This window comes from Falco biarmicus, chromosome 1 (assembly GCF_023638135.1).
Source record: "Falco biarmicus isolate bFalBia1 chromosome 1, bFalBia1.pri, whole genome shotgun sequence".
Lineage (NCBI taxonomy): Eukaryota > Metazoa > Chordata > Aves > Falconiformes > Falconidae > Falco > Falco biarmicus.
The window spans coordinates 68,915,439-68,939,583 of NC_079288.1; the positions used below are offsets into that span (position 1 = coordinate 68,915,439).

The following is a 24,145-nucleotide window of genomic DNA, read 5'->3' on the forward strand; positions in this document are numbered from 1 at the left end:
TGGGGTCAGATCTTTACAGATGGGACACAGTACAAGTTTATGCTTTGCTAGTAAGGTAGTTCCAGAGTTTATTGAATTACACTGGCTTCATTAAAACAAAAAGCATGAAAAAACCTTAAGAAACCATAACAGGGATATGCAGAAATTAAACTGAAAAAAATAGATATTTGAGAGGATTTTTCCTATCTTGTGGGAAAATATTTAAGCTAAATAACTTCAGCTTAAAGAAATAAATGTTATGAGGACCTTTATAAATATTTATAGAGTAGTAACGCAGAAATATAGAACCATTAAATCTACTACATGTTTATACTTTAGCAAAGGCCTCTGGTTGACAATAGAGAGCAAATAACATGAGAAAATCTCTGACAGCTAGACAGAGAAGCTCTTTGCCTCATCTGAGCTTCTATCACAGCTATCTCTGTGCTGACATGGAGAAGAGCGGTGTTTATGGAAGCACAAAACAGAATTGCTCATCCTCAACCCTTCAGAGGCAGCAGGGATCAAGCTGCCAGCCCGTGCCTCCCTCCCAGCTAGCCCTGATGCCCCGGGTGTCAGGAAGCTGTCTTTAAAATGCTTTTGTTTATAGCATTATTGAAGTGAAAGAGTAATAGTAACTAGGATGATTTGCCACTTCAGGTTGGTGAAAAATGAGCATTTTTCCTTCCCCAAACAAAATGGCAAGCCTCTGACACTGAGATCATCAGGGAGAGGATACCCAGGTGCATCAGTGCCAGGGTACAAAGTGCACTGAACAGCAGCGATGAGCATCTAGAAATGTTGCTGGCATTAAGAATTTCAAGTGCAGGTGCAGAGAACAGCCTGTTTTCTAGTTGCATGTTTAGACAAGGTTTTTGCAGCCTGACTTGCAGGGAAGGTTGGTTGGAAACTGTAATCCAGGAGTTTAAGCTTTGCTTTTTAGGTGGCTCATCCCTTCTTTATAAATCTTGAGGAAGGTTTATTGTAGGCAGGGCCTTCTTAGCCATAGCTGGTGATGACAGTAGCTTGAGGAATGCTCTTGTCATGACACAATCCTTTATAAAAAGCAGAAAAGGCAAATGCATTTAAAAAAAAAAATCAGGTACTTATTTATGAAGCTTTTTTTCATATGCAGCATTCATGCAGAGGTTAGTCCTTCCAAGAACTCAGAATTACCAAGGAAAAAGCATTTCTGTTAAACACTCAGTTCCAGGATTGATTTTCATATATAGGGGGGGAATAAAAAAAGGAATTTTGCACATAGGACCAGGATCCACAGAAGCCAGACTTCCAAGCAAGGATAATACAACATCATTGGGGGTAAAGAGCAGCAGGGTATTTGTCATTGTCACCTTCGCTGCTGAAGATGTTGATGTCTACAGGCTCTAAGGCACTAGTAGGGTTGGTCTGGAAAGGAGATTGTACATCTGCTGCATTTTAGCTTAGATCTGTAACATGGGATTTGGTTGGAGTTTAGGTGCATTGCTCCTTTTTAGTTTTTGGCTCCAGTTCCTGGGGCACTTGGCAAAAGTGAGATCAGAGTAGTAGATTAATTGGTGTCATCTCTGCCTGAGAACAGATCTAGTCAGTTCACTCCCTTATGATGGACTTTCAGAAAGCTTTAGAATTCAGGTTTTTGGCCTGAAATCCATATGGTTGGTATTTGGGTTATGTTTGGACTACAGTCACTGCTGATGCACATGTGGTCTGAGTGGTTACCGTGGGGCAGGAATTGCCAACACCTTCTCGTGAGTCAGCCTCTCCAATACAACCCCCCCCTTCCTCTGCAGAGACGGCAAGAGCCTCTCACCAGGGTCTCACAAGTGAGGTTATCAGCACTAGGTTTTCCAGGATGCTCCCTGTTGGTCACCTTCAGTTTCTCCATCAGCCTTTCCACCGGATCAGTTTGGGGCACCACAGCAGTCAGGAGAGTTTGTGTGGGGTGTGATACCACATTACCGGTACTTCTGATGCTGACTTACGTCAAGCCCAGATTACACAGGGATGAGACTGCTTGCAGCGAGGGCATAGCTGAAACATATTTGTCTACCCTGATCAGAGTTTAGCTTCAGGTCAGCGATGACAGTCCATTATGCAGTATTTTTTTCTGCTGGGCAATCCCGAGTGCTTTGTATAGATCATTCTTAATTGCACTAAGACAATGGGTCCATTGCTGCTGCACTAAAGCAAAACATCACCAAAATATCCGTGCGCTGGAGGTGAGGTTGGGAAAGAAGTGCTGAACTGGGCAGGGAGAGCTTCTGCTCTGTGTATCTGAGCCAGACCCGGCTCACCAGAACTGTCACTCTCTAGCTTCACTTTTTTACCCTGTTTCCTTCCCAGGCAGTCAGGTGTGAGACAGGGAGAAAGAGGGATACCCTGTGAAGTGACAGAGAGAAAGCAGGGTGTTTTTAAAAAAGCAAATGCATTTTTTTGCCTGTGATATTGTTTCTTTTAGATCACTAGAAATGGAGTGAAAAAATCCATGCAGTTGTCCTTGTTTATGTTTTACCTTTATATTTTGTCTGTGTCAGCCTAGGTAATGGAAATCCTTGAGGTCAACCTCACTTTCAGGCACTCCTTTGCTGTGCGAGTCAGGGATGCTGCAAGGAAAACGCATCTCTGTTTTCAAACCACTGTTTTCATTTGAATTTGCAAATGGCGTGGAAATGTTTCTGTTGGCCTTGAGTTTAACTGAAGCTTGTTTTCACAAATGGTAGGACCAAGCAAAGGCAGCCACGGGGTTTTGGATGTCCTGGCTTCAGCACTTGGGATGTACTGCTCCTAAAGCCTGGAGTGCAAAGCCTCCCTGGCGTGTGGAGCAGGGCACGGGGCAAGGCTTGCTCTGTGTCCGCAGGTGTTGATGCCAGCCAGAATTGCAGCCCTGGGTGAAGTTTCACAGCCACCACTGCCCTCTCACTGTCCAGTGGTTAGCTCATACAGCCAGGATTTAGGACAGCACATTTCTGCTTCATAAAAGAGGCCATGCAAACAGAAGAAACTATTTTCTGAATTTCCTGTACACACCTAGTAACACTGCTTTAATGGCATGAACTGTACAACGTGCATTATTCACGTCTGTTTATCTGTCTTTGGGTTTGGCCTTCACATTGTTTTGGTATTATACGGCTGCATGGATGTACTCGCTGTCCAGCACAGGGAAGGAACATAAATCTGTAGTTCACCTTGGCCACCAGACAGTGCTGGGTTTGCTTTCTGAGTGGCCTATGTTAATCAGGTATCCTATCTTCTAGCTGTAAATCAGGCAGCTGATTAATAATCACAGTAAGAGAAAGAATTAGTACTGGCATGTAGCTGCTTTATGGATTTCTCTTTTCTGGGAGCCAAATCCAACCATATGGAAAAATGTAGCTGAGACACTATAAATATGATTCCACTTAGACAGTCATCTCTTCTGCTTTCTGTTATCACAGCAGTGTCAGCACAAGGAAAACAATGAAAGTGAAGAGATGCTGTTGCTGATTTTATTACAAGTTTGAGGGGTTGGGATTTTTTTTCTTTTTTTTTTCTTCAAGGACACTGTGTTAATCTGAAGAAAGAAGGCTTGATTTGTGTTCATTTATGCCTGCCACAATTATTTAATAGCTTCAGTGCTCATACTTCAAGAGCTTTGGTTCTCTTTTAACTATTTCTGGCAGAGTTAGAAAGATATGCCTTGTGCTTTGTATCATGACAACTTGTCTTCTCCAGTAAGCCACATCTTAAACCGTGTCATCCCTCTTTACATTCAAAGTAGCTGTTTTCTCTTCATTGCTGTTGGATTGGTGCTATTAACTGGGTGTCTGCAGTGCAGCCAGCAGCACCGAGAGAGGATTTCCACAGAAAATGAAGGCTTTAGTAGTGAAGTGCAGATGGACACCAGGCAGCAGTTGAACCCATGTAGCCGGGAATCTTTGGGTGGAGCCAATTCCGATGTTCACGTTGATCTCCACACAACCCACAAAAAGTGAAAAAGATCTGTGTTTGAGGATCCATTCACAAGGCTGGTGCTCTAATATCAGCTACTGACACTTTACTGGCACAATGAAAAGAGAGGCAAATAAAATAAAATACGGAGTAGGAATGTCTCTCATCATATTCTGAATCTTTGCAGGATCTCTGTAAGGCAGAGACTGTCTTTTGAGACCAGCAAACAATTCACCCCAAGGCTGTTTCCTTGTGTTCATTTCGTTGTGTTGGCTTTTTAGACTATTTTTGAACTATTTTGTTGAGCATTCACAGTCTGGATTAGTAAACGTGACCTTACTGCAAGTGGGAGAGGTTGAGGACAGGTTCCCAAAATGCTGTGTTGGAGATACTTAGGTGAGCTGCAAGGGGGGAGGGCTTTTGTGGTTCTGCTCCCTGTGAAATATAAAGGAGAGCATCCTTCCACAGTGTGGGATGCTGGGGAGGTGAGGAAGTCATACCTCTTTTTCAGGAAGGAATAAGAAAACGTTGCTGCACTGGAGGCAGGAAAGCACTTCCTTTCTGTTTTACATGATTATTGTTGCAGCCTTGTCTTGGAATAGGTGCCCGAAATAGCTTTTTGTTGGCATCTTGAAATAGTTGACCAACCTTCCCTTCCATAAGAGTATTTTCTTTTGAGATGCCTCGCTTTGCTTGTGAAAGGTTTCAGAAATAACTTTTGCCACAACCATTCCCATCAAAACCGTAAAGCATATGCAAAGCCCTTACATAGTTGCATTAATATGATACAGTTTGGGTAAGGTTTTTTCTCTCTTTAAGACAAAAAATGTCAGAAGCAGTATGAGGTAAATGATGGTAATTCATAATATAATGCTAAAAAAGTTTTTAATTCAATTGTCTCTCATAAAAAGCCAATGCCATAAGAGAGATTAAACTGCTGCTCCAAAGCTGATACAAAGCCTCTTTCTCCTCTCATCTTTCTGTCCTGCTTCCATAAATTGTTTCTCTTCCAAGGCCCCTGTTCAGAGCGCTACTTCTTTTTCTGACACTTAACCCACTAGCATTGTGTACTGTATGTATTATGCATTGCCTTTTGTGCATGCCATATATTAGGAAGAGCTTTCTATCCCTAAGGGTTTCTGCAAGCTGTTTCTGTGAGTTTGTCCTATAGGGCACTTTCATAAAAGTCATCAGTTAGCCTTTGCTATGAAGAAAGACATAATAGCAATTGAAAGTAGGGCAAGCTCGTTAGATGATGATTAAAAGGCAGATTATTTTTTTTTAATGCAGTGAATGAGGTTCTGGTGGGTGGGCACTGAGCAGAAGTGGTGCTGGAGAAAAGTCACAGGTGCTGTGTCCTTGGGCCACTCTGTCTTTTCAGTTATTTTATAGCTTTAATTAAATACTGACTCATGAAGAGCACAGCGACCTTTAATTTCATTCAAGTGACTTTCTTTAACAAGCCATAAGAAATGAATGCCATGTGTGGTCCTGCTCTCTAGGATGAATCTAGAGCAGATAGTTGGGACCACAAATAAGTTGTTTCAAAGCAGACTTGTAAATTGCCTCTTAAAATGCTGTATATCTTCAGCTCTTCTGGGAACATGCATGTCTCCACCAGAAACACTACGTCAATGTGAGGTAGAGTAAGGATTTAGGATTTGGGTTTTCCTCTGGAAGTATTTTAGAGCCAGCCTTGAGCTCCCCAAACTGGCGAAGTCCCAGGCTGGCCCAAGGACCTTGGTCTGAGGACCTGCACTCACTCGTTCAGTGGGAGCCCTGCACTCCCTCCTTGGCTCTGACAGGGCTGCGGGGCCAGCAGGAACACCACCACCACCACCACCACCACCCCTACTTCATGTACCTCTTCCTCCATCAAGGCAACAACCCCTTTATTTTAGTGTCTTAACTGAGCTAGAATAGCAGAGCTGGAATCTTCATCTCCATGGCTGAATTTGAAAACAATTCCTTAGGTGCAGTTCAAGCAGTAAATGTTCTGTACAGGCACCATGTGGGGACATGATTCCCACAGACCCAGGGACGTGTCCCCCAGCTGCAGCCCTCCCATCATGGGATGCTTTGGCCTCGACCTGCGGGCAGCCCCTGCCCCCTGCATGGCACGGCACCTGCACCCGGTGTGACCACCTTGGTGGCCAGGGAGATTTTTCAGGGTGCAGGGCTGTGTGAGGCGCCTTTTATTCCACCAGCAGACCTGAGGGAGCTGTCAGGCCTCACCCTGCTCTCCTTCATTGACCAGACACAAGGAAGAAACTACAGCCAGCAGCCTCTGGCTTAACTGGCCACCTGCTGCTCCTGCACTCTGGCATCCTGAGTAGCTGTTTACCAAGTGACACTACACACAGGTCTACCTTTTCTTCACCAACAGTACTCTTTCCATGTAAGGTGGTACCTCAGGTGCTTTGAAGGACAGTTTTCCTTCTTTTTGATCCTGCAACATGACAGAACTGGCATTTTTCCCTCTTGTTAAGCATCCGTTTTTCATCGGCCGTCATGATTGTCATAGTTTGTACTCCAAGTGATTCCTTGGCACTGGATAATTTCCATAAATACAACTTGTTATCATGTCTCCCTTTGCCTCCCTTCTCCTTAGATGTAAAGGAGCATCCCACTATGGCCTTACCAAGGAACGGAAGAGGCGTTCCCAAGACTGTTCTCCGGACCATGGCTCCAGCTTAGCAGTAGCTGCCCTGGGCCCCGAGCTCTCGGCAGCTGCGGCCATCGCCTTAATGACAGATGAGCCGGGGCTGGTCAACCCAGCTTTCAGCCCCACCTCAGAGGACAGCCAGGCAGGCAGCAGCCCCGGGGACCTGCATCGCAGCAATCGAAACAGAAGTAAGGACTAAAAGTGATGGTTTCAGATGATGGCCTCTTTCAGCATTCCTTTTTCTGTGAAAAAATTTTTGTTGGAGGCTTTAAAAAAAAAAAAGGGAGAGCAAAATCTTTAATTTTACATGGCTTATCAAATTGCCACTTAGTGACCCAATAGATTTGAGGTGAAAACAAATTTGCTTGGCCGGGGGCAGCACCAAGCTGAAGACGGACTAGCTGCACACATGCAAACCCCAGGTCTTAAGAAAGTATTTAGGCAAGTCAGCTCAGCTGGAAGAGCAAATGGCATATGTGATGTGCCAGGGAGATGGTGTAGCTGTGTTTAGTTCCACCAGAACATGGTGGCCCGAGTAACCCCCATAGACCATGCCATGGGCACCTACTCAGAAGCCTGTTGGGAATTGTGTTTGGCAGTTGCCAAGTACCTGCAGGAAAATAAACCTTAAGAAGTGCCTTTGGAGCATGGGGGTGTTTTGCCAGCCTCCCAGGGAGGTGCAGCTCAGAGGAGCTGGCCTTGCTGAAATAACCAGAGTCAGGGACAAGTTGCACCAGGAAACTTTGCCTTGATCCTTCACCCTGTGACACTGCACCCGGCTCTGATGAATGTCATATTTGAAAAACATGGCCTGGCCAAAGGCAGACTCGGAAGCATTAACGGTGAGTTCAGAGCTTGTATTTGAGTACTCTGAAGCCAAAATGAATAGCCCACCTTGTGTTACACCAGCTGCATGTTGGGAGAACGGATGAAGGGCTGAAGAAAGACTAGAAATGAGCAGTGCTGTCCTCTCGCGTACATTGGGCTAGAGAGGTGAGGAAAGGGAGGGGGCAAGAAGACAACACCAGGATGAAATTAAATCCTGCTGGTTTTATTGAGTTTAGAGGCCACAGTCTGGTTTGAGAGAATGTTGTATTATTAGATTACAGAATTTGGCTAGCATGAAGAGCTCAAAGAGACAGAACAGCAACAGCCACAAAGATATCTTCTAGCAGGACGGAAAGAGAGTGACAAGTGGTTGGTTTTTTTTTATTGCCCAGGTTAGAAGATATGACTTAGTTAGTCCCTCCCACCTCATAATCTTTGAATTTTTGACATGACATTGTTGTGTAGTGTTGGCGGCTTTGGAAGCTTTGCAGGGTTTTGAGGCAGTAGTGTGTGTGTGTGTAGTGGGGTGTTCAAGAAAAGTTTTTAACAACAACTTCCAGCCTTTTTTTTTTTTTTCCCCAAACTTACATAGCTTGGGAAGGGCAGTGCTTCTTCCTTTTATGTGGATTTTTCACAGGACTGCTGCTGATTCTGCCTTGACTGAGGATTATTCTCCCCCAGGCTACCACACTCACAGGAGATTTCTGTGTGTGACTGGAAAAACAGACAGGGAAGGTGGCAATTCCAGGGTGTGGGACAGAGGCAGGATAATTGTACACAGATTCAGGTGGGTGCAACCTTGGAGCATCAGCTGGAGTCAGGTGCAAAAGTGAAGTGCAGGCAGCCTTGCTGTTGGTGTTATGCCCTGTTGTATGCTGACAGCTGCAGATATGGTGTGGTTCTAGCCCAGAACTGCTGAACTGTATTGATATTTTTTTTCCTGCTGTTGCAGCTCGACACTTTGAACGTTCCACTATAAGAAGCAGATCTTTTAAAAAAATAAACAAGGCATTCAGTGTTCTTCGAAGGACAAAAAGTGGAAGCGCTGTTTCCAACCAGGCTGTCCGGGAAAGGGAGACTGTTGGAAACTCTGCTGCTGGAGAGGAAGGTAATGCTTTGCTCTCTTTGTGTTACCACTTAAAATGGGGTAGATGTCCATGACTGACATGCTTTTCATGTAGTGGGCTGTGCATGATTAAAAAAAAAACCAAAAAAACAACAAAACAACAAAAACCAGAAAACTCAATCTTTCTTTATTTTTTTCTTTAAGAAGTCATTAGTGACTGTCAGACAAGAACATTGCTGGGGTGTATGGGACCTCACGTAAGGCTGTTCTGGTAACAGCCTGTATGCTACAGCCAGCCCTGTATCTAGCACACGGGATGTGGGATCTGGGCATCTGGGATCGATTACTGGCGCTGTCATTGATTTGCTCTATCATTTTGTTCAAGTCCTCATCAGCATGCGTCTGTCCTAAAGCAAACGGATCACAATGATCATATATTATATGAGATTAATGAGGTTTGGCTAATATTTATGAAGCACTGGAAATTCCCAGTGGGAGGATGGTACAAAAGTGCAAAGCACTGTGGTTATTCCACCATTTCTGTGGGATCCTTGGTGACAGACTTGTATTACCTCAGCTGGGCAGGTGATGAGGTAGGAATGCTCTGCTCTTAAACAGCAGGGAGAGGCAATTTTGTCTGACGTACGTCAGGGATGAGGGGTCTGGCAGGCAGTAACAATATTTGGCATTCTCAAAGCAATCAGCAAATGTTACTAATTGTCTTGGACCATAATTATGAAGTGAACATTAGCACTCATGAATCAAGAGGAAGTGATGATAGAGTTGGAATTACTGTCTTAATCAAGGTCTTCACTGAGCTTATCATTCCTTTGCTTGATGCCTCAGCACCTCATGTCTCTTCCCAGATCAAATGTCCGGGATAAGGGCTTTAAGATGACAAAATATCCAACTTCTTTGCTCTGAATTTCAAGTCGTCATTGAAACCCACACAAAATAAGGACAAAAGGCTGCCAAATGCTGTGTTTAGACATCATTGTTCTTGAAGTGGTGAATCAGAGAACAGCATTCAGTATTTCTTCTGCTTTATTTACTCATTCCTTCAGGAGAGTTTCACTACATTACTGTGTTCTTGGTACTTACTCTCTTAGTCCACACACTTGCTGATGTAGCCAAAAAAACCCTTGATAATTCAAAATTGTGAACCTTTCCATGAAAATGATGTGAACCTGCCCTTGGCCTGGAAACATCATTAATAACTTTATTGTCCCAAATATTTTATTATTTTTCCCCAAGTAAAATTTTGCAAATAAGTTGTCTACAGCTCTCTGAGCAGATATGTTTCCCATTCCCTAGCAACTGTGCAATCCATTGTAAGCAAAAGCTTGCCCTTCTTCAGCTGGAGTGAAATTCTGAATGTTTCAAGTTCATACTTTTCGAAAGGCATGTCTTCAGGATGGAGCATAGATGTTTTTATGACTGCTTTCTACCTAGCCTTGTAGTTTATATTAGAAATTGTTCCACTGAAAGCTTGGTTTCATGTCCAGAGTGTGTGGATGATGTGGATGCCAACAATACCTACCCAGTAACCCAGTGCAGTCCAGATGTTAACAGAAGAAGGTGTGAACATGGTGATGACCTTTACATTTTCCAGCAGAATTAAAAGTGCTTTTGTCTCCTTTTTAAGGGACATATGATGGGGCCCTGAAGTGGCAATCACTCCAGGGCCCCATTGGCAGTTTTAAGATTGTCATTCTCTCCTTGACTCTGCTTGTGGTTTCATTCCTCTGCACCAAGCATGCCTGTAAAGTTCCAAATATATTCTACTGCACTGGAAAAACCAGGTAGGCGTGTAATTACTTAATGAGCAGTTAGTCTTACATATGAGATCACAGAAGCTGGGTACCTAAATTACCGTGTTAATTACATTTGCAAAGAATGCATTTTGATTACACAGTTCTCGAATTTGGTCTTTAAAAAAATGCAATACAAATGCAACTTTAGTAAAGACCTCTACTCAGTCCTTTGCAATAGGTGCTTTCTGTAATGGCATCTCAAAGGCTCTCTCTGTTTCTTCTTGTTGTTGGAGGAAATGAATATACTTTATTCTGTGGCAGTTATCATCATCCTGCCAGCTGGAGGCTTGTTTTCTTCTTCAGTTCTGTATGTTTTCTTCTCTTAGATATTTTTTAAATCCTCAGCTGTTCTGAGCAGTCTGCAGCTGGACTCCTGGTTTTATTTGCTGGTCAGTCTTTAGGGATAGCTGCAGTACGCTCTGCCCTGTGCTCACTAAAGGTCCAGCCCAAACCCACTGGAAAAAGGCAGCCCCATGTGCCTGCCTCCCCATTGCCACTCTGCTCTCCTGGGAATGGACATGCTCCTGTGGGTGGTGGTTCCTGGCCTCGGAGGTCTCCACACCTGGTGTGACGACTGCAGCTGCCTTGCCCCAAGTTTCATAGGTTCACGTCTGAGAGCACACCTCTGCCATGCCTCATTGCTCCAAGAAACTGGGCAGCATTTCACCACCTCTGTGGTGGCTCCTTTCCTCATCAGGCTTAGTGCATGAGCAGGGTGAAGCTAAGACCATGCCAGCCTCACAGCGGGCACAGAGTGAAATAACCCCTTCTTGCTGATAACCTCTTGCTGATAAAGGAGCTGTCAGATCACCTGGCAAAGCTCAACATATTATAGTCCATCTGTCCCCAGTTATCAGAATTCCCTCATTTTAGTTCAGATGTCTCTGTTTAACCTGTGTCTTGCCTGTATTTTGGTCAAAGGAGCTCTCAGAACGAAAACCATAGCGCATACCTATGTATTAGCCCTTAGAATCAGCAGCACTGATGTCGAATTAAGTATTTGCCCACTGCAGAGAGTGTAGGTGCCTTTAATCTGAAGCTGATACATTTGTTGGGCCAATGGTCAGTTGCAATACAGCTGTGAGGATGCAAGACAAAATAATCATTCCTCACGCAGGAGAAAAAATATTTAAATAACCATGATTCTGCTTAATTTTGAATGCAGTGCTAGTTTTGGAAAACTCCTTTGCTACCCAGGGACACTGAAAAATATGATGTATAACAGCAAATGTCTTTCTGTGATAATTACATCAGAGAAATAGTTACAGTCTAATGCTATCTTACACCTGGATCTGGTAGCAGTCCTGCACTCTGAAGATTACTTCATGATTTGCATTTGCAACCTGTAGTTTGATTTGTTTAAACAATGTTATAGGCACTCATTTTGGATTTAAATGATTCAGGCTTCCTTTGTTGCTCTGTTTAAATGTTTGGGTGACATTTTCAGCAGAGAATTGTTCAATGTCCAAACTGAAGAAAAAGTTAAAAGTTAATGAAAAGTGCAAACACAGATGAGAAGGTGTTTTGGGGAAGGAAACATTAAGAATTTCTGCTTTTTACTAATTTGGTTATATGTAAATAACCCGTGCAGAGAACTATTTCTCTGTAGTGCAGCACACAGGCTTGTGATACCTACCTGTGAGTAATCGCATTAATAGCACTTATAGCTACAAATAACTTTCAAGGTTTGAAGTTAGGAAAATTTAAGAGATGGTTTCATTCTGAGATGTGAGGGAAGGTGACAGGGACGTCCTTCGGACACTGATGCTTTTAAGATGTAATACCTTCTGACTGGATCTACTAGTGTAAATGACCTTGACAATCTACTTAAATGATAAAATATCTCCAAGCAAAGACTGCTCCAGCTTTGCTACGCTTATTTGTGTCACTGTGCTCTTAGTTTGGCATCACACTCTTTAACTTCACCTCTAAAAAGGACTATGGATATACATACTCTTTACTCAAACTGACCTACAAATACAAGTTGTAAACCAGCTAATGCTTTAGGAGGAAAGAATTTGGGAATGCAATTGCAAAAACCTCTCTACAGTTTTCCAGCAAAAGGGAGCTGTGCTCTTTGTTTTCAAAAACACTCATCAGTTCCATTTTGCAGTCAAGCTATTGTAAAATTAATTGAATTTATGATTGCTTGAGGATGTCAAATGTTGTTCAAAGTCAAACTTATTCTTCTTAGTCTCATGGTGGGTGCAGTTCTACCATCTGTTATTGCTTTGCAGCAGTCAAAAGCAAGGCAGCCCTGGCAGGCACTGGCAGGATCACAGAACAGACTCTCCTGTTTTATGGGTGTATCTCACTCCTGCTGCTCAGTCTGAGCCCTGCTGTTTTTTTCATATATATTTATTTATTTATTTATGTTTATGTTTATATTTATGTTTATGTTTATATTTATATTTATATTTATATTTACAATAGATAGATTGATATTATGAATACTTCATTATATATACATTATAACACATTATAAATGTTTGGGAAAGGTACATAAAGAAAAGAAGGTAAGTGAAACACAGATGGCTCTAGGTATCAACCATTTGACAGCATTAAGGTTCTCTATGTGCCAAAAAGAAAGTGGCTCATCCAGCCCTGGACAAGACAGCACAGCCCAACCTCTGTCTTGGGAAGGTGGCACCCCACAGGAATCCCCACGCTGTCCGTTTTCCCCAGATTTGATTCAGTTGCCATTCTTATTTCCCCAAATAGCTGTTGGAAATCTCACAGAACTGGTTCAAAGCACTCTGCTCTAGGATGGTAAGCCAGGCAGCTTCCAGAAGAAATTGGCTCTATAGCATTTCCTCCACTGCAGACTGATAAACTTTGCTTGTTGTAGATGAGGTAGCCACAACTCTTGAGACACAATCAACTCTACAACAGTTTCATTTTAGCTCTTTTGGGACTCCTTTGGTGAGAGGAATGTCCAGAAGCAAGAAGAGACATTAGAGCTGCCATTGCCTTGTACCTGCCCCCTGCATTGGACCAGCATCCCTGGAGAATTGATGGAAGGCATTAAATCAAAATGATGGCAAACCGCTGGCAGAATGAAATGCTAAATGAAAGCCAAGGGGAAGGAGGAGTTGCAGAATGAAGTCCCACACTAGCACAAGTACATGTGAAATTCGCAGACACAAGAATTTTCCAAGAATAGATTACACAAACTTCATTTAAATCCTGATGACCAGGTGCCGGGAAGCATGAGTGTGTGTCCCTGCAGGTAGTCTTATTTGTGGGGGTGGGCTGGCACCTCTCATCAATCAGACCTTCTGATCTAAATAAGGACTTGCGACCTGAGACACAAATTTTGTTTACAGTGACTTTGATTAATCTGGACTCAAGAGTCATAGCAAACACTATACAGTGCTTTGTCGCGCTGGATACTGGGAATGAAGGCAGAAGTTATCCTGATGGCACACTGTCAGAAGGAGCGTGGTGCACACAGGAGTCAGCCAAAACCTGAGCACTGAAGGAGCACTACCATTAAGTATTATAAACTGCAGGGATAAAATCTTATGCATACTTAAAATTTTGTATTACAGTCTCATGGCCACTCCACTAATGAGTGCTCAGTGTCCTACATCGTACCAGACAAGTAGAGTTTACTGTGTAAAGCTGGTCTCTCCTATGTTATTTGTTACTGTAACGAGATGTGTGAAAATATCAATAAAATGCACACTAATATAAGGAAAATATTGCTTGAGGAAAAAGCACACACAATTTTCTGAATGCAGTTGACATTTTATTATATTGACAGATTCAGAATGCTCCATACAACCCCCGGTGACAAAAACACAACACTCTGTGGGAAAACCTGCAAGAATCACCAAAAACAAGACAGAAAGTTTACTTCTTTCTAGATTCAGCAGCTCTTCGATATTTAAGGACTGGAAATATAAATTGGTAAAGAAAGGTATGCAATACTCCTGGGTTTTCCTGCTCTGGAAAACCTGGTCAAAGAGGATGGAGGGTTCTAATTAAGAGTGTAAGGGCTGGAAAATGGGGTCTGTGCAAACTGATGCTCCAGCCTCACAACAGGCTGTGTACATGTGAATGGTGCAAGCCCTCAGCCCAGCTGGAGTCCCTGAAATTGGGCTGCTGAGGCCCCATTCATTATACGCAACCAGGTGCTGAAGCAAGGTCCACCTCTTCTGGGTATGGTGTATACGTTAGAAAAAATCAAGTTGAAGACATTGCTTTCCAGACGCAGCATCACCTTGAAATAGGCATGGTAGGATTTGATCAAACCCCACACAATGTATGCAGACGTTTGGAGAAAAAGTGATCATGAATTTTCTTATTCAAAAAAATATGTAGTTGTGACTTTTATACATTTAGTTTGTCAAACTTACTGTTAGTTTGTCAAAATAGGCATTGGCCTTTCACTTATGACAGTCTAGGTTGTTGGTAATACAAACGTCCATGAGTATGTCTAGGATGAAAATAAGAGGCAAGTCTTTGGTGGAGAGAGCAGGAATTAAGGGATCATGGGGTTATTGTGGTTGCTTGGCCCATCTGAGGAGAAAATGGTGCAACTTATTAATTATGTTCTATAAAGAACACAAATCAAATGAAGACAGGAGGTGAAGAAGTACATCCTGCTAACTGTGGAAAAAGAAACCTTAGAAACTTGCAGACTGGCAAGAAAAATGTCTCTGGAAGATTTGTTTTGTTGTAGACTGCACACTTCAAGAAGGAAATTAGGTATGAAAAAATCTTCTAAAAGTATCTGCATGAAGTGATATTGAAAGTCAGCCAAGTGCCACTACAAGACTTAATAAACCAGTTAAGGCAATGATCAAGATTTAAAGAAACTTATATAAGCTTATGCCTTATATAAAGCTATATGTAAGTCTTATATAAGTGTTGAGACTTGTTCACTGCCACTTTGCTCTGATTTTGCTGTGGGATAATTACAGACTGAGATAACGCAAGTGTCAATAGCTTGTTCAGTCCACAGTTCTCCGTGGTCAAGAAATGTAACAGGGTAATTCCTTTAGAAAAGCTTTTGGAATGAGGTGTGGAAGAAAGAGTGTTTGAGTCAAAAAGCACAGTCTGTTAGGACATGAGGTGAATCATCATGCAATGGGATATAGAAGTAGTTCTATAGGACTGCTTGGTAGTCTTCAGAATATACAGAGATATTTATTTATGCTCTTTCTGTGCAGAGAAGATCTGGGGATCCAAGTTATCATTTACATTTTTACATATAAATATCCTTATAGCCACACTGAGAGTGCAAAACGTGCACTGATGCGTGGATCACACCTTTGGAGATTTTTGAGGAGTACTTGTATTGCCCAACTTCAAGCACACCACTGAGACGCCAGAGTCAATTGCCTCTTTCTTCTTACATAGCAGCAGAGAGAATTTAGCACCTCCAGGGGTGATTTGGGGTGAAGCGGGTATTGCTCTCTTTGGGTGCCCATGTCCTGTAGGGGAAGCCGGAGCTAGCAGATCACCAGATCATGCATTTGACTTGGAGGCCTGGATTTCGATGAGTGAATCCACCCCTCAGGCTAGAGAGAAGAGAAGAACTTACAAATTGGGCAAATAGTGTTCAGAAAATAGAAGAATATGGGGAAAAATAAACCACCTCCCATTACTGAGACAGCAAAGTTGTGTGCAAAACTGAAGTAAACCTGTATTAGCACAGAAACTTCTGCTACAAGAGTATAAAGTAAATGAAAACTTGGATATTAGCTTGGTGAAGGCTGTATAGTTATCTGGATACTTTTATTGCTTGTCAACTCTGTGTAAAACCACAAAGTCGAAGTCTGTGCTGCCGGTAGGTGCTTTTACAGACGTGGAGGAAGACAGCTTCCCGCCCTGAAGAACATATGATCAAAGAAGTGGTAAGGGATGCAACATGGCGCTTCTTAATATGTTTTTCCTGTTCTTACTTTCCCCTTGCTCTCTCCCAAAAGGTTTTGGTGCCTTGCTGGTTTGTTGCCTGCTAATTCTGTAGTAAAAATATTTATTCTATCTCAGATACTGCTCTGTTAATTTTCATTTAATACTTTACCGCTATTCAGTAACAGTCACTGTACTTTCATTTCTAAAATAGGTTATTCAAAAAATATTAGCACTTAATTTTTCAGCTTACAGGTTTTTCGTATAAGCGCTGGATTGGACCCACACACAAAAAAATTAAAAAGCTTTCTCTCACCTATGGGGGATTCAAAATAACTGAAGGCTGATACACCTGTGGTAGAAAACTCACCGGTGCTTTTACGTCAGCTTTGCTCGCAGTTCAATGTGGATTAACATTTTGAATTGACCTAAAAGGAAAGAAAGTATTAGTGACATGCTGTGAAAGCAAACGTGCCAGTTGAAAATTAGGGTTTGGAGGAGGATGCTCTTACCCAGTGCATCATAAATACAAAAGATCCCTTGTCCACTCTTGGTCCCTCTTCCCCACACCCAGATTGCCAGGCCAGCAGAGATCTTTCCCTCCAGGCACCTCGATCACACTTAATACAGACACCTCACAGTAAGAGCCAGTCATTCCTACTTCCTAGAGTTCAAGCAGCGATGAAAGGAGAGGGGCTCTGGTAGGGAAACTACTGTGTGCTTTGGGTTGCCCGAGAAATCTCACCTTTCTGTTAGCTGAAGGTAAGAAAACTGCTTCCATGGATTTCACAAGCTAAACACCCAGTGCTCAGCTCAGTACCAAAAATGAAGGAAAACAGGGCAGCCTGGGATGCTCCCAGTGAGACAGGCTGTGCAGCCCACCGCAGCAGGGATTGGATGTATGCTGAGGTGTACGTGCCTGTCTGCTCTAGGGCCAGCAAGGAACCATAGCCTGGGTCAGAGGGGTCTCTGGTGACTAAAGATGTATTTTGTTCCCTTAAAATATTAGCACATGTAACTGTATTTTAAGTACATTTAAACTGTCTGGATGACATGAAAGGTTTAGGGCTGCGTTTTGTGAGGGAAAAAAGGAAGTTTGAATATATTAATTAAAAAAAGATCCCTTCAAGTCCATTCATCAAGGATTTCCTCCCCACTTGGTACAAATCACATCCATGCATGAAACCTATTTGGGATGACTGGCAGGAACTTGAAGTTGTGCAATGCATGTTTCAACAAAACAAAGCTGTGATGTCAAATAAATACCTTACAACGTGCATTTCCAGGTTTTCCCAGATTGTATCACCTGATTCCAGATGGGGAAATTACCTGCATTAAGATCAACCGTACTGATCCCCATGAAAACCTGGCCATTAGGATTGTGGGAGGCAGTGAGACTCCTTTGGTTCATATTATTATCCAGCACATTTATCGAGATGGAGTAATTGCCAGAGATGGAAGGCTGCTGCCTGGAGACATGATACTAAAGGTACGGTACTGTGGGGGTACAAGGTAAAAGCATCCTAGCAAAGATTAAGACATAAGTTCATCGTGAGATGAGATCTGCAACATTGCTTGTTTGTGTGGGTAGAATAACGTGTGTAGAAAGACATTCGTTTTCCCTGCATGCTGTGATGATTTCATTCATTTCAACAGCTCTTGAGGCTCACAGTTTTGTTTATCTTTCCTGTTCACTGCCAGGCTTCTCTAATTTCTACCCAGACATGGTAGATCTGAAATACAATGTAGCGCAGTAGACTGTTGGCATTTCTGATCCAGCGGTGCGAAAGTTGTTTTCTGAAAGCAGAGGCCGGGCTTTTTGCCCAGTTCGTTTCTACTGAACTGTGGGCTTAAATCTCAGTTACTGAGGTTTCCATTGCCTTACGTCCCACTTACCCCAGGATAGGTGATGGGGCCCTGATCTGTTACGTTATTTCAGCTTCTAGCTCCTCTGTATGACGTGTTCAGCACCACAGAGCGTGAGACACTGCCCCCTCTATTTTGGGAGTGTTGTTCCACCAGCAGCCACAGGTGGAATCTCTAAGAGCAAACTTGAGCCGCATTTGGGCAGTAGCTGTTGGCTGCTACTTCTGCTCCGGTTTCTATAGAAATGTATAACAGATGAACAATAATTAGGCCAGATGGTTAAAGATCTTGTACCTTGTGAGCAGTGGCTTCAGCAATGGCTTTTGAATGGGAATGGCACTCTTAGCTTTCCCAGCGGCCTGGAGCTCTGCAAGGATGCTAAATTATATTAATAATGCCTCAGTCCATAGAAGAAAAGAGTGATGACAGAAAATACTAGTTCCTTTCCTTGCTTTGATGTTTTGGTGGTGTGTAGCTGGAGTGCACAGGTGTATTCACACTGCAAGCCAAATGCACGCAGCTCACCCAGGTATACCCAAGCAGCTTAAATGAGCTAGTTCAAATATTGGTGACAGCATGGCCAGAGATGGCAAAGAGCTCAGCATGATTTTTCCAAATTACAGGTAAACATTTGAGCAGGCTGCTTTTTTCACTGCAGGCCATGCTGCCCTAGGCAGACTGATGCTGGTACCCAGGCTAACCAGCGTGGCATTAGCTGGGATAGGGCTACAAGAGCTGGAGTGGAGTAGACTGCAAGGTCTGGTCGTCTTCCAGGTGGGACTCTGGATGCTTATCTTGCTGCCCGCTCTGGCATGCCTGGCTGGTACGGTTAGTAGGGAGAAATACTTCTCCCAGCCCTACTGACTTCTTCTACTACATATTCCATGTAAGTAATTACTAAGGATACCATCTTCGAATTTCAGAGCACCACCTGTAAGCCACCATGCTTTCCTAGCTTTTTCTGACCCTGGTGATAGCTGAGGACACTTGAGGCATGCCAGGGTTGTGACGTGCCTTCTGCTTCATGTCTGACAGACCATGGTCAAAAGGTTTTCTCAGGATCATGATGTGGGCATACTTCGCTCTGGCACCATTTAAACATGCCTCTGGAGTGTGGCTCCAGGCGGCAGCTGGAGGACTGTCACCCCATCGTGCATTTTGGCGAGGCTTTTTGTCCTGGTGCCAACAGAAAGCAGCAGGGTTAATGGCACTGCTGAGCCAAAACTGTTCCTTCAGGGCACATCCAAACTGCAGTGGGAAGCTGTGACTGCAGCACGGACAGGCCCAGCTCAGCTCTCCCTGGCCGTGGCTGACTGCCCAGGGGTTTACTGAGGATTCCCAGCAATTTCAGCCCCATGCTGGTGCAGCTCATGCCATCCATGGTACCCAAGCTGGCAGCTTAAAGTTAGTCAAGCTGTGTCTCCAGGGGTGCAGGCCCCCCGTCAGACCACAGCGGGACAACCCTGTCAAGCCCACATGGGCAGTCAGCAAAAACAGTCAAACGCTTTTGTCCATGCTGGGGAACATTTCTGTTGCAGTTTGGAGATGTTTCCTAATATTTAAATGGTTCAACCTGTGCAATGTAAAACTACATGGAAATAACTTGTCTGATTCGGGTTTTCCAGCCAGCGATGAATTACAACCTTGCAACTGGTTTTCATTTAGCAGTGATAAAGTGTAATGCCTAGTCACTCTTACACACACGGACATGACAGGATTGACTGGAAGCTCTTTTTTTCGCTCTCTTTCTTTTGCCCAGCCAAATTAAAGAAGTGGCAGTTAGGCAGTTTTACTACCATCTTAAACCTTACCTGGAAAACACTGAGAAATGTAAAAAGCTTGATTCTCTGGTATGGTATATCAGCATAATTGCTAGTAAATATCCAGGGCATTTAAACTTCTACTGGAGGCTCTTTTCTTCATTTTAATTAGAGGTTCATTAGTGGGGAACATTTTTTTACTGTACCCAGAGCAGCTGGGAGATAATGAAGAAGAGAAACAGCAGGGAAGTGGTGGGAGTGAAAGCAAAGGCTGGCAAGGCAGTTTGAAATCAGAAGCTTGTGGAATAAAACTAAGATATATGAAAGTATATTGGAGCTTGGGAAAGCAATAATAAAGCTGAAAAATAACATGTATGTCTGGAGACTATCAGGGAGAAAGGGGGAAAAAAAAAGGCAGAAAGTGTCTGTACAGCACGCCCTTTCCTTGGGGGGAAGATTGTTTTGTACCACAAACTTGGCCTCCTGTGTGACACAGTTTGAAATAGCGCACGTCACTTCTTATGAAGACATCTGTGTAAACAGATCTGCCCTCTCCAGTGCCAGTTCAGATTCGATGGTCTTTCTGTTGCTGATTTCTGCTTCTCTCTTGCAGGTAAATGGCATGGACATCAAAAACGTGCCTCACAACTACGCCCTGTCAATCCTGAAGCAACCCTGCCACGTGCTCCGACTGACAGTGCTCCGAGAGCAGAGGTACCGATGCCGAAACAGCGGACTTTCCCTTGATGCTCACTGCAATAGGGATGACAGTTTCCATGTTGTGCTAAACAAAAGCAGTCCGGACGAGCAGCTGGGAATAAAGCTGGTCCGCAAGGCCGATGAACCGGGGGTATTTATTTTCAACTTGCTGGAAGGAGGTGTGGCTGCCCGTGATGGACAGCTTCAGGAGAATGACCGGGTATTGGCCATCAATGGGCACGACCATCGATATGGCAGTCCAGAGAGTGCAGCCCAGCTGATACAGGTTCGTCACCACCACTTTAACGCCAGTGTTTACACCTTGCAAAAACCAAGTAGTGTATTTTCACCAGCCGTTGCAAAACAGAGGCCAAAATTAATGTGTGTGTATTTGTGGGAGTGAAGGAGATGTGTCGAGCTCAGACTGGATTTTATACCTCTAAAAGCTCCCTGGTTTCACTGTGGGTACAAGGATGAATGTGGGTATGGACTCTTGCAATGATGCCTGCTACCATCAGGCTTTGTAAGGTACAGATCAATGTAAACATCCATACACTCTGTGCATCACCAAAGAGTGATGCTATCTGCCAAAACTCCGCCCAGCCTGCAACCTGGGAGCACTCGGTCCAGCTGGGTCCTGACTCCTCCAGTGCAGAAGGAGCCACAGTGCTTCCTGGTGCAGCCCTGGAGCAAGCCAGAGCAGCCTAAGGCAATGGACAGCATGTTTCAGGATAAACATCATCTTCCCAGCCTCGATGGTTTCCCATGGGTGTGTTTTACTGTGTGAAGGTACTGCATACCTTGTAGATATTTCTTACCTAAATCTAGCATATGGAAACACAGATGCTTTGGAAAAAATGGATCTGTAGCTACAGTTTTTATAAATTTCTATTTAGACTCGCATGGAGAACTAAAGCAGTGCCTCTGCAACAGCTAAACAGTCTTACCACAAAACTGTTAGAAAAGAACCCTGTGCCTTTCTCAGCAACAAGATCAGCCAGCTTCTGCCTAATTGCCCCTCCAGAACCATTTCCATTTGTTTTCTTTCTTTACAGCCTATGTTTTTAGAAAACTTCAACATAAAAAACAAAGCCAAGAATCTTTTGTTGCTTTATCTCATATTTATAGCAGTTATTATGCTTGTGCAATTTTACATTTCATTTGGAGGCATGCAGAGTGTTCACTTATTGAAGAATTTCATGTGCATCAATAGCAAGATGTCAAATGAGGCTGGCTACTTCCCCTTTCCGACAGGTATAATCAGGGTCACATGAGTCACACTGAAAGAAGCATTAAAATCCCTGTATTTTGTGGAAAGGATTCCTTCTTTAGCATAAATTCACAGCTGGCTGTAGCCAATTTTTATTGGGAAGTTTATAGCATAGGTAAAGAAAATGGCATCCCCTTGCACAATGCCAGTTGTTGAAATTCTGGTCCAGCATCTTTCTGGATTATTTTATGTAGCTCACTAACTGGGAGCAGAAGGCAACAGGATCGGGGGGAGATTTAAATTCTCCAAGGGGAACAACTCTGGAATGAAAACCTTTCTAAAAAATTGGTATTCTTGGAACAGTTTTTTATGGCTACAAAACAAGGCAGCAGTGCTTCATAAGCAAAAAACACATGCAGCCTAGAGATGAAATGGAAAAAATGACTAATGAGACCATTCACACACAAGTGTTTAAAAATGCAACTAAAGCTCTTATTGGCTTCCAAAGAGTGGATGTTATTTATAATAATACTTGAAATGCACACCAGTCCCTGGGAATTTAAACAACATGCCCATCAAAGGGGAGACTCAGGTTTCCAAACAGCCAGGATTACATCGCATTGATGTGAGCTCTATGAATCACATTTGTCTAATGCAAAATTCCAGGAACCTGTGTCTTTTTTGTCATGTTTTTTCATCAATTATCATTTGCCTTTCCTGTTTCCATGTCACGCCAGAGAAAAACCATTATACTGAAGCCACAAGTGTTTTGCATTTGCTTCTTACACGAAGGGATGTTTTACTGTGTCCTCTGATTTCTCAACAGTATCCTGCCTGTTGAGACCTCAGCATGTGTCACTCACAGTACATTGAGCTCTTCAAATTAATGGTGGTGGAAGCTTCAAATACACCATCGGTTTCTTGAAAAACAGAACTAACATTCACTAAAAAGTGGTGTGTCTTGTTAGGGCAAACACAGCTGGGAGAGCATCAGATTCCTGTGGAATCTGATCAGTTTTGACTTCTAAATAATGAATAATTGAGATGAATCTGATTCTTCAGCCTTTAGCAATCATACATTAGCATATGTGAAGCAGTTGTTAATCAGTAGATTAGGTGTCTGGCTGTTTATAAGCTCAGTCACAAGAACTGAAACGAAGGAAACACATAAGTGCTAATTAGGAACGTGCACACATCGTAACACTTGGAGTTTGCTGCTTCCCATTTGTCGCGTCATCTTTAGTCATGGCCTTGTGTCAGATGTGGCACTTTTAATCTAAATAACGTGACATTCCACATCTGTTTTCCATGGGAGCGACAAGAAAAGGAACAAGGTAACAGATCAGTGGGCGCTTGTGTGAGCACATCAAGCCAAGCTGCACGGGTTGAGCCAGACATTACTGCCCCCAGATGTTCTCCCTCCTCTCTCCCTTTTTCCCCTGCCACAGTTCGGAGCAGCTGCAAGGGGCACACGACCCCCTTTCCATCATGACAACCGCTGCCAGCAGAAAGCAGGTCGTGATGCAGAGCGTATCCACTTTCCATCATCCCTGCAAGTGATGGGGCAGCTTCTGCCAAGAGGAGCACTGTTGACTTTTTTTAAGATGCAGTTCCCTACTGGGTGCTCAGAAGTTTGCCACCATGTCTTTGCCTCTCTTTGCTTTGGCTGTAACACAATTTTTAATTCTAGTGGATTGTTTCGGCTATTATTGCATTTGGTCTTAAAGCTAACTTCATTTCTTTAATTCTTGATTCAGCATAAAATACAGAGAAGTAATTGTAGGAAAAACAAGTGGTAAGAGGGAGGGAGGGAGGATCAGAATGAAGCAGTAATTAATATTCTGATCAGTAGAAATGTTAATGGGTTTTTATATGGAAGTACGTAAATACAAAACCTGGTCTTGTTGTTTGGATAACTTTTTAAAAGATGCTGGACTTCTGAGAAATTACTCAACTTGACTGACCTGGAGACAAATGTGACATTGCAAGAGAGACTCTTGTTGAACTTTTGCTAGCCGTTCCACAAGAATTAATCACATTTACAACCCTCCTCTAAATAACCAACTTTGAGACTAACCATGTGGCAGCAGATGAGCTTTAAACAGGAGCTGCATAAGTTGAAGTCGTTTGTTTTAGAGAAAACTGGATTTCCATGGGGCTGTACGCCCTTAGGAGGTTTAGTCTTGTACTGTTCGGTACCACCCCAATTGTATCGCAAATTAGGGACCAGCGTGGTTTCCTTTCTCCCAAGATACAGCATTCTGATTTTGGGTACCAGCTGTGTCCAGAGTCCAGGAATTAATATTCCATAAAAACAGACCTGGTAAAAATACCTAGAAAGTTATTCTGAAATATGTGTGTACGTACCAAATGATATATTATGAAGCTGTGGAGGTGTGAGTTGCTGGTGAAAAAACATCCCCCAAGATTCTGGGAAAGTAATAAAGAAGTGCACATTTTTTACCGAGA

General features: G+C 43.1%; 1 protein-coding gene across 6 annotated transcripts in view; it reads left to right on the forward strand.

Annotated features, from left to right (window-relative positions):
* LNX1 (ligand of numb-protein X 1) overlaps positions 1-24,145 on the forward strand; it is an 83,227-nt gene that overhangs the window by 41,407 nt on the left and 17,675 nt on the right. For 3 of the 6 annotated variants that reach the window (XM_056332867.1, XM_056332886.1, XM_056332907.1), the window contains 5 exons: positions 6,518-6,759; positions 8,352-8,507; positions 14,046-14,201; positions 17,428-17,630; positions 20,381-20,752. In XM_056332867.1, the coding sequence (XP_056188842.1) occupies positions 6,518-6,759; positions 8,352-8,507; positions 14,046-14,201; positions 17,428-17,630; positions 20,381-20,752 (1,129 nt within the window). The remainder of the gene's footprint in view (positions 1-6,517; positions 6,760-8,351; positions 8,508-14,045; positions 14,202-17,427; positions 17,631-20,380; positions 20,753-24,145) is intronic. The other 3 variants (XM_056332876.1, XM_056332896.1, XM_056332918.1) reach the window with 2 other exon arrangements.